Consider the following 14,446-nt stretch of genomic DNA (forward strand, 5'->3'; position numbering starts at 1 on the left):
TGCTACTCGATCGAATTCTAACGACCTGTCGACAGATGATAGAGGTCGTCACGAAGTGGGCGTGATGGTGAGACGTAATGACTGAGTGGTAAGTGACCCTGATCACAAGTATACATCATCTGGGCTTGTGCCCTGATTAGTTCAGCACAGGCGCGTGAATCAATCGGAGAGGCTTTTTATTGCAACACGAACAAACACTTTATTGTTTGTTCAAAACATCGCCTTTAGGCCTACCTCGCAAGACAGAAAAAAAGTCACACCAAAACTGATATAGTGAAACCCACCATTTAAGACTGTTCAAACTCTGAGACAAACGGGTGTTAAAAGCAAGGGAGTCCTAAACAAGGGAGTTAATTAACAGACGTTGTGACCACACACAACCCCCCCCCCAAAAAAAAAAAAAAAAAAAAAAAACACTGGATGGACATTTGACAATATCAGACTGATTCATATAAATAAATGAATGAATAAAGATAAACAAAATCAATCAATCAATCGATCAATTAATCGGTCAATAAATCAATAGCTTTGATTCTGGTGACTATGCACCGGCCGGTGTCACGAGCTGAAACCTCTGCTGAGCAATCCTTCTCATTGCGGTCAATGCGCCAATCTTGGACTTAAAAAAATGCGACACTTTGACCGAACGAACCATGGGTTAGGGTTAGGGTTAGGATTAGGGCATGGTTTCTGTTCTTGTCATTACCACACCACATGGTGTTTCCCACACTCCCACCTTAAATGCACAGCTATTTTGCAACTAGGTAAGATAGAGCTGACTTAATTTCTACTGCAGCTAACTATTTTGTCTGCTTTTCATTGATTGTATGTACCGATCAGTGTAACATCTTGCTTTATGTTGTAACATGATATGCACTGTGACCCTTCCCACATGAGGCATACAGAAAGATCCAAAGAGATCTGAACCGAACTTAAAATATTTATGAGCAGAATAAAAAACAAGTCGCGTAAGGCGAAAATACAACATTTAGTCAAGTAGCTGTCGAACTCACAGAATGAAACTGAACGCAATGCAACGCAGCAAGACCGTATACTCGTAGCATCGTCAGTCCACCGCTCACGGCATAGGCAGTGAAATTGACAAGAAGAGCGGGGTAGTAGTTGCGCTGGGAAGGATAGCACGCTTTTCTGTACCTCTCTTCGTTTTAACTTTCTGAGCGTGTTTTTAATCCAAACATATCATATCTATATGTTTTTGGAATCAGGAACCGACAAGGAATAAGATGAAAGTGTTTTTAAATTGATTTCGAAAATTTAATTTTGATAATAATTTTTATATATTTAATTTTCAGAGCTTGTTTTTAATCCGAATATAACATATTTATATGTTTTTGGAATCAGCAAATGATGGAGAATAAGATAAACGTAAATTTGGATCGTTTTATAAAAAAACATATTTTTTTTACAATTTTCAGATTTTTAATGACCAAAGTCATTAATTAATTTTTAAGCCACCACGCTGAAATGCAATACCGAAGTCCGGGCTTCGTCGAACATTACCTGATCAAAATTTCAACCAATTTGGTTGAAAAATTAGGGCGTGACAGTGCCGCCTCAACTTTCACGAAAAGCCGGATATGACGTCATCAAAGACATTTATCAAAAAAATGAAAAATACGTATGGGGATATCATACCCGGGAACTCTCATGTCAAATTTCATAAAGATCGGTCCAGTAGTTTGGTCTGAATCGCTCTACACGCACGCACGCACGCACACACACACACACACACACACACCACGACCCTCGTCTCGATTCCCCCCTCTATGTTAAAACATTTAGTCATAACTTGACTAAATGTAAAAATTTAAAAAAATGAAAGACACAAAATGTTTTTTTCACTCCTGATTTGTCCTTTCAATGCAAATATTCTGAGACTCAGAAGAGGTTGTTCAGAATCGAACACCGATAACCAAATGTTAAAAAGCCAGTAAAAAGTACATTAACTTCAGACAGATTCAAGTTTCACACAGACGTTTAATATGGCCAACAGCTGACGACAGACAAGATAACGGTCAAACTGACGGGCAAAACATAGGGGAAAGGTGGTTAAGATGGACCAGCTCAGTTCTGAAAAAAAAAACCCACCAATACAAGAACGTTCACTAAAAGACACTAAAATGAAAAAAGATTGAACTGACATATTTTTATGTGGAATACTTAAATGTACTATACACACATAAGTGTTTGTGACTTGTATCATACCCTCGCATCCTTTTTCAGGCCAGTAAATCAGATCGTACACTAAAACGAATAGGTTAAGAGCGTAAACCTACCAAACGTTAGAATAAAAAAACAAATTGGTCAGGTTGCATAACTTTTCAAAATTGTATGAAGTGCCATTTGACTTTAATATTATTTACTTGGAGTGATCAAACTTGTTTTTTTCGTCTGTGGAACAGGAGTTAACCTCCATGCCCCTAAAGGGGTCAAACGATTGAAAAAATCACTCAGATTGTATACATACATGTCTTGCGCACATGTGTGTGTGTGTGTGTGTGTGTGTATACGTTAAAAGTAAGTTCTCATCAATCTTTCTCTCTTTTTTTGTCCTTTTATTCTTTATCTTTTTGTTGTTGCAATAATTACCACATGATTGCACCTAATCCACTGATCGAAACAGCATGCTTAATGATATCATTGATTATTCAATCACCACTCCAGACAGTAATTAACAAGCACAGGCTGGTTTATGGCTTAAACCTTGAATGACCTTCAGTCAAAAAAAGCCTTGCTTAATTAAATTGGCTTTTCACACGAGGGAGCAATGATTTTTCATCAACCAGGCTCACGGTATGGTAAATGATACTTGCATATTTAAAGAATAGTGGCAACTTTAAGTAGAATGCCCTGTACAACTGGGCGAGTTAAGCAAAAGCCTGAAGTGAATTCGTAAATGCACAGGCTATCTGCGATCGATAAAGATGTCACAATCATTTCTTGTTTAATTCAGAAAAGGTGTGTGGGTGTGTAGGGGGTAACCATGCCAATACAGTGGAACCCCCCCAATTTAAGACGACCCCCTTTTTAAGACTTGGATTTGTCAGATGTTCTGTTCATGACTTCTGTAAAGTTACCTCCATGTTAAGACTACCTCCTTTTTATCCTACATACATGTACATGAGTGAGACCACTCATGAGATAACAATATCGTTCAAACCACACGTGTGTATATCATGTAAATGAGGTCATGTTGAGCTAGTTTGGCAGGGACCTGCATGCTTTTCGACTGCTTATGATGCCAGAGTCACCGAGACAAACATCATTATGGAAACCCTTTTACGCTATGCTGTTTCTCCTGGTAGAAGTTTTGGAACTTTCATGTCACGCTACACTTTTTAGAGTGACGTGTCTTTGCTTCGATGTCAAAGATTGCAGGAGGCTTTGGAATAGATGAGGTTCCAAAAGAAGCGTCTTCAATTTGGACGTTTTGAGTAAAATACACGGAAGTACAGTATGCAAGATAAACAGAATACTACATATATAGTTTGCTGTGTCATACCAGATTTACACTCGTTGCTTTTTCAAATAGTGAAGAGCTCGCAGTTCAATATTTAAAAAAGAAACTCGTGTATGACACAGCAATGTAGTAATCTCTATGACTTGATTTTCTCATATTTTCGGAGGTTTTAAAAGCGGAGTTCCATTGCACACTGATCCACCCCTGTGTTCCCAAACACACACAGACACATACCTTCAGACACTTTCTTTCTTTATTTGGTGTTTAACGTAGTTTTCAACCACGAAGGTTATATCGCGACGGGGGAAGGGGGGAGATGGGATAGAGCCACTTGTCAATTGTTTCTTGTTCACAAAAGCACTAATCAAAAATTTGCTCCAGGGGCTTGCAACGTAGTACAATATATGACCTTACTGGGAGAATGCAAGTTTCCAGTACAAAGGACTTAACATTTCTTACATACTGCTTGACTAAAATCTTTACAAAAATTGACTATATTCTATACAAGAAACACTTAACAAGGGTAAAAAGAGAAACAGAATCCGTTAGTCGCCTCTTACGACATGCTGGGGAGCATCGGGTAAATTCTTCCCCCTAACCCGCGGGGAGGGGGGGGGGGGGGGGACCTTCAGACACCCAGACATGTGTCCATACACCTTCGCACCAACATGATATATGTGTAGACAACAGCTGTGCTTTAAAGTGTCAAGTGGGATTGGTGGGGAATAAATAGAAACATGCAGCCACTAACACTAAATTCTATTTCCTAATTATAAAAGAACAATCCCCAAGCATAACTCAGTGACACATTGCATTAATTTTATTTGACATGTTTTTGACAATTCAGGTAAACATTTCTTGACAATGATGTTTTGCTCTCACGCACATGCACAAAGAAGCCATCCGGCAAGTACTTGTGAGTATTCATTTCAAAATATGATCAGAATAAAACACAAGGAACAAACCGAATGCAAAAATATCTACATGCATGATGACAAATAAACAACTGTACAAATTATGTTCACCTCAATAACACAAAATTATCTCAAAATGTAACACACACACACACACATACAGACACTAATGAGGGAACTATTGACATTTCGTTGAAGTCATCAAAAGGTTTAAATTCACTTTCCCAAGCAGAAACTATCAGAGTAGGAAGGTAGAAATGAGACCAGAAATAAACCTAAGAAACCCAAACCTAAAAGTGCATTGATACACTTACACTCCCAACTCTTGACAATACATGTACATCAACACAAAACTCACTCCATTTTCCAAATTCTACACTTTCATAGATAGCTATAGCTCTTTCATCAGCTCGTCATCAACACTCTCTGACAACAATTTTTAACCCTTACACTGGTGCAATTCTATAACACATGTTACATAGCCACTGGTGAATTAAAAGAGAGAAAAATAATGAAAAACTGTCATATATGTTTTCGCATCCATGGGAGGTAATCGGAACTGACCAAACAGACTGAGCCAGTAGCGCGACATATGTCGTGACAACCAGGTGACAGTATACGTAAAGTAGCGCGACATATGTCACGACAACCAGCCTAAGGGTTAATCACGAAAAAACATTGTCAAATATTAAAAATTGTCCCCCCCCAAAGAAAACAGCCCCAAAAAACAACATTATTAGTGTAAATTCAACAGGATGGCATGATTTTCAGAACAAAGCATCCCAGCTGCTACAAATTGCTTGCTTTCTATTCACCTTTTTTCTGCACATACACTGTTTTCGTAGAAATTATATATACACAGGTACAACATAATAATACTAAGGGGTCCTGTATGAACTAAAACCCCTAGTGTAAGCCTACGAACACTCATTCTCTCTCTCTCTCTCACACACACACACACATTTTTTCTCCCCCCTCTCTCTCTCACACACACACACACTACCCAACGTTTTCACTCAGCGCTACCTGATTATCAACTGGTCAACAGCTACGTATCATAATCAAATTATGTCTTTAAAAAAAAAAAAAGGGGAGAGAGCATCGATGTGCTTACTTGAACAAACACTGGAAAAAGTGATCTCAAAAGCCAGACAAAACATAAAACAAGCCGCGCAAGGCGAAATTACAACATTTAGTCAAGCTGTCGAACTAACAGAATGAAACTGAACTCACTGCATTTTTACAGCAAGAGCGTATACTCGTAGCATTGTCAGTCCACCGCTCGATGCAAAGGCAGTGAAATTGACAAGAAGAGCGAGGTAGTAGTTGCGCTGAGAAGGATAGCACGCTTTTCTTTATCTCTATTCTTTTTAACTTTCTGAGCATGTTTTTAATCCAAACATATCACATCTATATGTTTTTGGAATCAGGAACCCACAAGGAATAAGATGAAATTGTTTTTAAATCGATTTCGGAAAATTTATTTTAATAATAATTTTTATATTTTTTAATTTTCAGAGCTTGTTTTTAATCCGAATATAACATATTTATATGTTTTTGGAATCAGAAAATGATGAAGAATAAGATGAACGTAAATTTGGATCGTTTTAAATTTTTTTTTTTTTTTTACAATTTTCGGATTTTTAATGACTAAAGTCATTAATTAATGTTTAAGCCACCAAGCTGAAATGCAATACCAAAGTCCGGCCTTCGTCGAAGATTGCTTGGCCAAAATTTCAATCAATTAAATTTGATTAAAAAATGAGGATGTGACAGTGCCGCCTCAACTTTTACAAAAAGCCGGATATGACGTCATCAAAGGTATTTATCGAAAAAAAAGTAAAAAACGTCCGGGGATATCATTCCCAGGAACTCTCATGTCAAATTGCATAAAGATCGGTCCAGTAGTTTGGTCTGAATCGCTCTACACACACACACGCACAGACAGACAGACAGACAGACAGACAGACACACACATACACCACGACCCTCGCCTCGATTCCCCCTCTATGTTAAAACATTTAGTCAAAACTTGACTAAATGTAAAAAGATAATAAACAAACAAAAAACTATGAAGAGCCTGACAAAAAATCTTGCAACCAGACGAACAAATCAATTCAAATTTCACAGACAAGCAAAAATGCCAGTCATGCAACATCCAAGAAGTGCCAGACAAGCAAGACCTACAAACCAGACAAACAAAACCTGTGAATACCCAGACAAGTACAGAAATAATATCAGACATGCAGTATTCTAGACATTCATGCAGGTTAAAGCAAAGAAACGCCTGCTTGTCCCTGCAAACTCACCACACCCTGTCCTACTATTTGAACTCTTCCATTTTATTTTACTTTATTTTTTACAATCAACCCGTATCATATAACTCACTGCTGACCTTTTGTCGAGGAATCAGGTCCACACCTTCTCAAGGGGGAAAAAAAGGAAGAAGACAGGAAAAAAAAACTACACAAAGATGAAACCATTTTTCTTATCAGCCTTGAAGAACTCAACACCGACTCTATACAAAGGAACCTCGTTTTTAAGACCTCCAAAAATCCGACATCATCAGATCTTAAAAAGGGAATAGCTTTAAAATAAGTGTTAATTTACAAGGGCAAGGACTACATATATCTAAGAAAACAGGGCGTCTTAAAGGGAGGGAGTCTGCAATGGGGGGGTGTGGAGGTAACAGTGTACTTCTTTCCATTCCTTTTAAGGAGGCGTCTTCTGAAATGCCACCAGTCCAAGGGTTCATGTTTTATTGCCCATACAACCTTTGGAACACCAAACCTCATTAGCTGAACAGTACCAAAAAAACCCCAGTATAAGGCCAGACAGACAAAAAAATCAATAAAGGACAACAGAAACAAGGGTGGATGGGTGGTTTGTGGTGGCTCATTAGCTGACAAAGAGGACACAGTGCTATTAGTGTACCTCTCTTTTAAGAATAACACTTTCCCAAAAATATGAAAACGTAGATCTTTAAAGAGATGGAATCTTAATTAAAAAAGCTAAATTTACAGATGAAAAAAAAAGATGTTTTAATATACAGGGCATCTTTGAGTAGAGGTTTAAAAAAAAAAAGTTTCACTGCACTTTCCTTATTCAAAATGTGATGACAAACAAACACAAGAGAATGAAAAAATGTTTAATGCTGTGCACCCCCCTCCCTTCGTGACACTAGCGTTTCATAGATGGCTTCTGCAAATTTGTCTTTTTTCCGCATGGATGCAAATACAGCACACACACACACATTCACCCACAAAAACACTCTCTGGCTCTCTCCACATCTCCACCAAAGCCTTAGCAAGTACAGTCTGCCACACACACAGTAATCTTACAGGGTTAACATAACATTTACATGAGTACATTCATAACATTCAAACACACCAAAATACAAAGTGCTCACTGAATTGTTTACACGTGTACACATGACACCCTAGGTTTTGAGTCAAGAAAGAACAATAATCAGGTAACAGCTGAATAACATTTGACTGAGAAAAGAAAAGACCTATGAAGAAGGTTTGCTCCAAGCCACACACACACACAAAATAAAAAAAATAAAAAAGGTAACAGCTGAATAAATGCTAGATCAGCCATAGGGGAAAAAACCCACAAGAAACAGATCATTTTCAGATACTTCTTCTTCTGCGTTCGTGGGCTGAAACTCCCACGTACACTCTTGTTTTTGCACGAGTGGAATTTTACGTGTATGACCGTTTTTACTCCGCCATTAAGGCAGCCATACGCCGCTTTCGGAGGAAGCATGCTGGGTATTTTCGTGTTTCTATAACCCACTGAACTCTGACATGGATTACAGGATCTTTTCCGTGCGCACTTGGTCTTGTGCTTGCGTGTACACACGAAGGGGGATAAGCCACTAGCAGGTCTGCACATAAGTTGACCTGGGAGATCGGAAAAATCTCCACACTTAACCCACCAGGCGGCTGCGGCCGGGATTCGAACCCTCGACCTTCCGATTAAGAGGCCGACGTCTTACCACCCCGCCACAGCGCCCGTCATTTTCAGATACGATAAACAGCATTGCAACTCTTCGAGATGTTAATTGGTATGGCAAACAACACAAATTGGATGGGGAAGTGTTTTTTTCTCTGGACCTGATGAAAGCTTTCCAGCCTGTGTGTAGTAACATCTGTGAGCTCACACAGACAAGCGCACACACACACACACACACAAGCACCCACACGAGATCACGCACACACACAGACACACACAAGCGCCCACACAAGAGCACGCACACACACACACACACACACACACACACAACACATTAATTGTTCCAGTCCTTGCTCAAATCATGAACCAAGCATCAACTCCACAGATAATACAGAATCAGCAAATCATGCTTGTCGGAGGCGGACGCTGTAGAATACAGTATTACAATAGTGCCGATCAAAATTTAAAATGCTCAGTCCCAGTCAAAAGGAGACTGGGCAGCTTGCTGGTTGGGAGCAGAGGAGGGGAGCACACGGCTCCTCTACCAGTGCCAGTACAAAATCCCTTGAACATGGGATCAGATGTAAAGCCTGTCCTTAACTGGGCGAGGTCAACTACGCGAAGTATACTTCGGTAAGCTGGCCGCACGGAGCTTCAGCACTGAGTTTTCGGTAAAAAGACTTTGCGAAGTCGACTTCAGGCTCATTTAAGGACGGGCTTTAGGGTTTGTAAGGTGCTTACAAAGTGAAGGGGGCATGTTCCACTGAAACATTCCACGGTGTACAGCAGCAGAAGAGGGTAGCATACTTCTGTACCAGTTCCACTGCAAAGTTTCTTCAACGTGAAATCCGGCTTTGCAAGGTGCCTACACAGTGAAGGGGGCAATTACTCTACTCAGTGTTGTTCCCGTGCCTCGGTCTTCAGTATTTTATGCAGACTTTCTTGATCTTGTGCATTGTTCAGAACCCAGGCTGGTTGAATGTCTAATGGCTTTAACACGTAGGATGTCTTCCAACACAACTAAGTTTTGTGGCCATGACAATTTGACCGATATATATGTTTTGAAGCCAGGTCCAACTGACCTATTGTCCTCTGCGTCAGGGTACAACACTGTCTACTGACATCTTTCACAGTGCACAGCATGGCCATGTGTACTCAAAAGCTGAACTATCCTTGCTCATAAAATGAAAAGTCCTCCTTCCTGCCCATCCAAAAAACCCATTCAGCTGTTCCTTGCCCATTGATTGAGAAGTTCTACTTTTTTTCTCAGTCTAACCCAAGAATGAGCTGTCCTGGTTAAAAGTGCAATTATACAAAACTATACTGGATGTCAAAGCTAGTTCAATCACAAGTAGTCGAGTCCTTGCTTTCATGGCCAAAACCTTCCCCAATACTTGCTCCAATGATGAAGTTACAGTAACTTACACAGTCCCTGTCTGTGAAACTGAAAGATCCAGTTTGTGAATTCCCTGGCTCTGTCACATACAATCAGAATTCAAGCAGCCTTTGCCCATCTAAATAGATATATTCAGCAGTCTGTGCCCATCCAATCATAAGTGTACAAGCCTTTGTCCATTAAAAGTGGAAATGTTTTTGCCTCTCCAATCAGAAGTCTGCAATCCTTTGCCCATCCAGTCAGAAGTCTGCAAGCCTTTGTCCAACCAATCAAAGTGCGCCAGCCTTTGCCAATCAAATCAGACGTCTGCAAGCCTTTGTCCAACCAATTAAAGTGCACCAGCCTTTGCCCATCCAATCAGAAATGCGCAAACATTTGCCTGTCAAATTAGAAATGAACCAGCCTTTGAATTTAGAATTAGAAGTTGAACAGATTTTCACATGGAATCAGAAGTCTGCACGCTCAGTAGCCTTTGACAAAACAACAAGAAGTGGGACAGCTTTCCCCCTTCAATGCAAAAGTCTGTTAGTAAGAGCCTTCAAGCTTCCAATCAGAAATCCTCGAGCCTGGCTAATCCAATCAGAATCCAAATCTGCCTCTGCTTATCTCTGGTGGTCCAATCAGAAGTTTCTCTGGCCGAAGGTGGAGGTTGACGTGTGGGAGGTGGAGGAAGTGGAGAACTGCATGTTCTGCTGCTGCTGTGTGTTGGATTGCATGTTGTGCACGTGCTGAAACAGACCAATCACAAACATATTAGAAAGCTCACACTCAGACATGGAAACCATCCAACACACATACAGATCTTCCAGGAACTACTGGAAACATTTTTTTGTGTGCAGCATTTTAAAAACAAGAACAAAGCAAGAAAACAAAAGCAATTAATAAGGAGATACGCGGGGGAAAAAATAAGCAGTTATTGACACACAAGAAGTTGTATGTTGCTTTTATTGACTTTCGTAAAACTTTTGATTCAGTTGTAAGAACTACGTTGTGAAAAACACACCTTTCTGTGGGATTACTTTTTCAAACGTTTTCAAATTTCATTCAGACAATCATTGAAAAAATTTGAGCTGGGAAGACTCTGTAACCTACCGCTATTCACTTTTGTATTTGTATAATTTTGTAATAGCAGGGAACTAGTTTGTCGACCCATAGTGCTTGTACATGTAATTCCAATCAATTTAGCTAAAGTGACACTTTTGCACTACAGTAGTACTCCCCCTTAGCGACCCCCCTGTTTACGACCACCCCCTTTTCACATGTGTTTTTTTCACTTAACCTTTTTATACAAATTACTATGTCATGAAAAGTTGGATCTGACAAAAGTCCATGAACTCTTAACTAAAAATCAGAAGACAGCAGATGGAGCGCTTCACTTTACAAAGTTGAACAAATGGGGCTCCATTTAGCTTCAATAAATCTGGGAGAAAAAAGTTGTTTTTACATTGGCTGAATTGCAATTTAGTCTGAGACATTTGAAAGAATTTATTTAGACAATAGATGTTGATTTAGGTGAAAACATCCAGACATTGGATAAACAAGACAGAACGGGGCTTGAGGTTAGATACAAATTCATCTGTACGTTAATATTTAATGCTAGGAAAAGATACAGACCTCTACCAAGTGGAGAGTGCTTTCATTGTTTATCAATTTCTCTATGAGATAATAAAGTATTCTTATTCTTATTCTTAAATACAAATGCCAAAATACACACACAAAAAGAAAATGTAAAAAATCAAAGTACACGTACATGTAATAACAAACAGAGTAATCGAGAGAGAGGTTGGTGCAGAGAGTAGAGAGGTTGGGGCAGAGAGAGCGAGAGAGAGAGTCAAGAGAGAGAGAGAGAGAGAGAGAGAGAGAGAGAGAGAGAGAGAGAGAGAGAGAGAGAGAGAGAGAGAGAGAGAGAGAGAGAGAGAGAGAGAGAGAAGGGGGGTTAGGGGGCAGTCAGTTAAAGACGGACAGCGTAAATAACTAGCTTAACAGCTTCACACCAAGGTCAACATATAAATTATACATGTACAAAGTCTGTAACATGGCACCACTGATTTACCATTAAGTCGAATATTTCTTTTCAATTAAAGGAATAATACCTCAGATTGCTTCCATAGTTATACAATTAGATTCTGCGTTACAAATAATGCTACCATGCAAGCTAAACTAAATGTTGAGGACAAACGAATAATGGTGGGAATCATGAAAAAGAGCATTGATCAAGATAATGATCTGTTACACTACAGTTCAGATCAGACACTGACCAAATATATATTTCTATAAAATAAAAATAAATCAAGGAGGAAACCGTGCTGGTGTTAAGTAAATGGCAGGAGTGCTGGTGCATTTGTTATTACAGATTTATAAAACAGTAAAGATCATTGTTTTTGAAAAAAAGTCAAGAGCAGGTGTTTTTTTTCTATGATCCAAATTCAAAACCAGAGGAAAAAAATTCCCTTTTTGTTTTGAACAGATCAAGTCACCAAAAAAATATCAGAACTCAAGTTTAAAAATTTTCTGTTGAAAAAAACAAAACTACAACCATTACACAAAGGAAACTCTTGTTAAAATACAGGGAAATTACAAAACACTGTACTATTGACTATGCCCTGATCAAACACCAGAACGCATTTTTGTGTCTGAACACAATTGCACAGGGGTAGGGAAAAGTTGGTTAAAACTTAGGGTGGGGCAAGGCAAACGGAAGTAATACATATGTAATTAAATGAATAAGATTAACTAGGGATGCTGGAGAAGGAAGGTAATTATAAGGTACAATTTGCTTTTTAAAGAAAAGGAAAAAGGCAGACTTATTTCTTATGCAATAGATTATACTATCTGTGAACATTTCACTCTTTTGGGAGTGTAGGAACAAAGTTTGTAGCCTAATTTTGTTATATCCGATACATTAAACATAAGAAAAACAAATCACACGCACACAAACTAGTGACTTAATAACCATACTAATACTGCTGTAAGATCATTGGAGCATTACAAACGACCACTATCAGCATATTTCAAGACTTTGGCATGTTATATATCAAGCACATCATTAATTGACTAACTGCACAGATAAATTGAAGGAGACTAATGTCAGTATTAACTCAATCACTGTTAGAAATGAAACAAATTACTGTCAAATCATCTGACAATGCTATTACGTTTAGAATGTGAAAGAGAAGTGCATGTGTTGAGTTGCAACAGAGACAACGTGAGTAATATTAGTATCATATCTAACAAATCGACAAGACAATCAATCAATTCTGTTAATGGCACTTTCAGGATGTGAAAGAAAAGTGCAGGTGTTAAACTGGATCATAAACAAATTACACTTGAAAAGTTAGTAAAAAAACAAGTTATACATGTAATCAAACCATTGTACCAAGAGCTTTGAGAAGAGGTGAAAGTGGTGGTGGCTGAGGGGGGGGGGGGGGGGGGGGGGGAGGGATTTGGGGTAATAGGGGGCAGAGGGAAAGAGGAATCATTCGTTAACTTTTGCTAGTCATTTCAAAACAGCTGTAAATAAAATCTGATTCAAAATCATTATTTCAGTTCATCCCCTTGCCACCTTTTGCCCTGGATAGCTTGACTCAACATTTAGTAAATGAGTTTAGGGCGATTTATCAAAACTAACTCGCATGAATCAAAGACCGAAAACATCAACCAACACAAAAAAGAGCATTGAGAAAGACAAGTCAGCCCAGATTCAAGATGACACGATCTACATCAGAGTCTCTGCCGATGAGATTGTGTGGTTACAATGGCAGTTGCTTCTGAGCTGACATTGAATAAAATGTACTTGAAGCACCCAGTTAAACCAGATTACACACAAAAATCACACAAGAGAGAGAGAGAGAGAGAGAGAGAGAGAGAGAGAGAGAGAGAGAGAGAGAGAGAGAGAGAGAGAGAGAGAGAGAGAGAGAGAGAGAGAGAGAGAGAGAGAGAGAGAGAGAGTTCCAATAGAAACAGGAACAAGCCCACACGTGTAAAGAGAAAGACTAACAAAAAGAGAGAGAGAGAGAGAGAGACAGACATACAGACAGAGACAGACATAGAGACATGTAGAGAAACAGACAGGTAGTACAGAGGGACACAGTTAAGACACAACAAAACCACACACACAAAAAGAACCCAACACAAATCCCGGCAAAACGAGAACGTCACACATCCACAGAGAAAAAGACAGAAGGAGGAAAAAACAGAGGAAGATAAGAGAGAGAAGTACCCATAAAGAATTTGAATTGGTAGATCTGTAATGCACCTGAAACCATCAGAAACAAAACAGAACAGGCACAGTCAGAAGAGACAAGCTTGCTAGTCTATCAACCAAATACTGTTAAGACATTCAAAAATCAGGCAGCAAAACTCACAAAACAGAGCCAGGCTATATAGCGCTAATAGAAATACATAGATGGGTTGTAAATATATACATAGAAAGAAAGAAAGATATCAAATATAAAATGGACAAAGCATATGTAATATGCAGAAAAGGAATGACATTTTAGCCTTTTTATTCAACTAGCAGTAGCAGACACATCTGTAATCTTTCTAAATCTGTTTCTTTCTTTTTTTTTAATGTCATCGCAATATTTTCCAATCCATTTCTTTGGATAAAATAATAACAGAATTACACATTGTGATTCATTACTCGTTCGTACATATGCTTTGAATGAGCCATAGAAATTTATGCAAAATTAAAATCAA

At 38.8% G+C, this 14,446-nt stretch overlaps 1 protein-coding gene across 6 annotated transcripts in view; it reads right to left on the reverse strand.

Annotated features, from left to right (window-relative positions):
- Positions 1–4,286: 4,286 nt before the first annotated feature.
- The window catches only part of LOC138962148 (cyclin-dependent kinase 8-like), a 30,940-nt gene continuing 20,780 nt past the window's right edge, over positions 4,287–14,446 (reverse strand). For 4 of the 6 annotated variants that reach the window (XM_070333871.1, XM_070333870.1, XM_070333868.1 and 1 more), the window contains one exon: positions 4,287–10,476. In XM_070333871.1, coding sequence (XP_070189972.1) covers positions 10,369–10,476 — 108 coding nt within the window. In that variant the 3' untranslated portion in view covers positions 4,287–10,368. Of the gene's footprint in view, positions 10,477–13,967; positions 14,004–14,446 lie in introns of all 6 variants that reach the window. The other 2 variants (XM_070333866.1, XM_070333865.1) reach the window with 1 other exon arrangement.

This window comes from Littorina saxatilis, linkage group LG3 (genome assembly GCF_037325665.1).
Source record: "Littorina saxatilis isolate snail1 linkage group LG3, US_GU_Lsax_2.0, whole genome shotgun sequence".
NCBI classification, from domain to species: Eukaryota; Metazoa; Mollusca; class Gastropoda; order Littorinimorpha; family Littorinidae; genus Littorina; species Littorina saxatilis.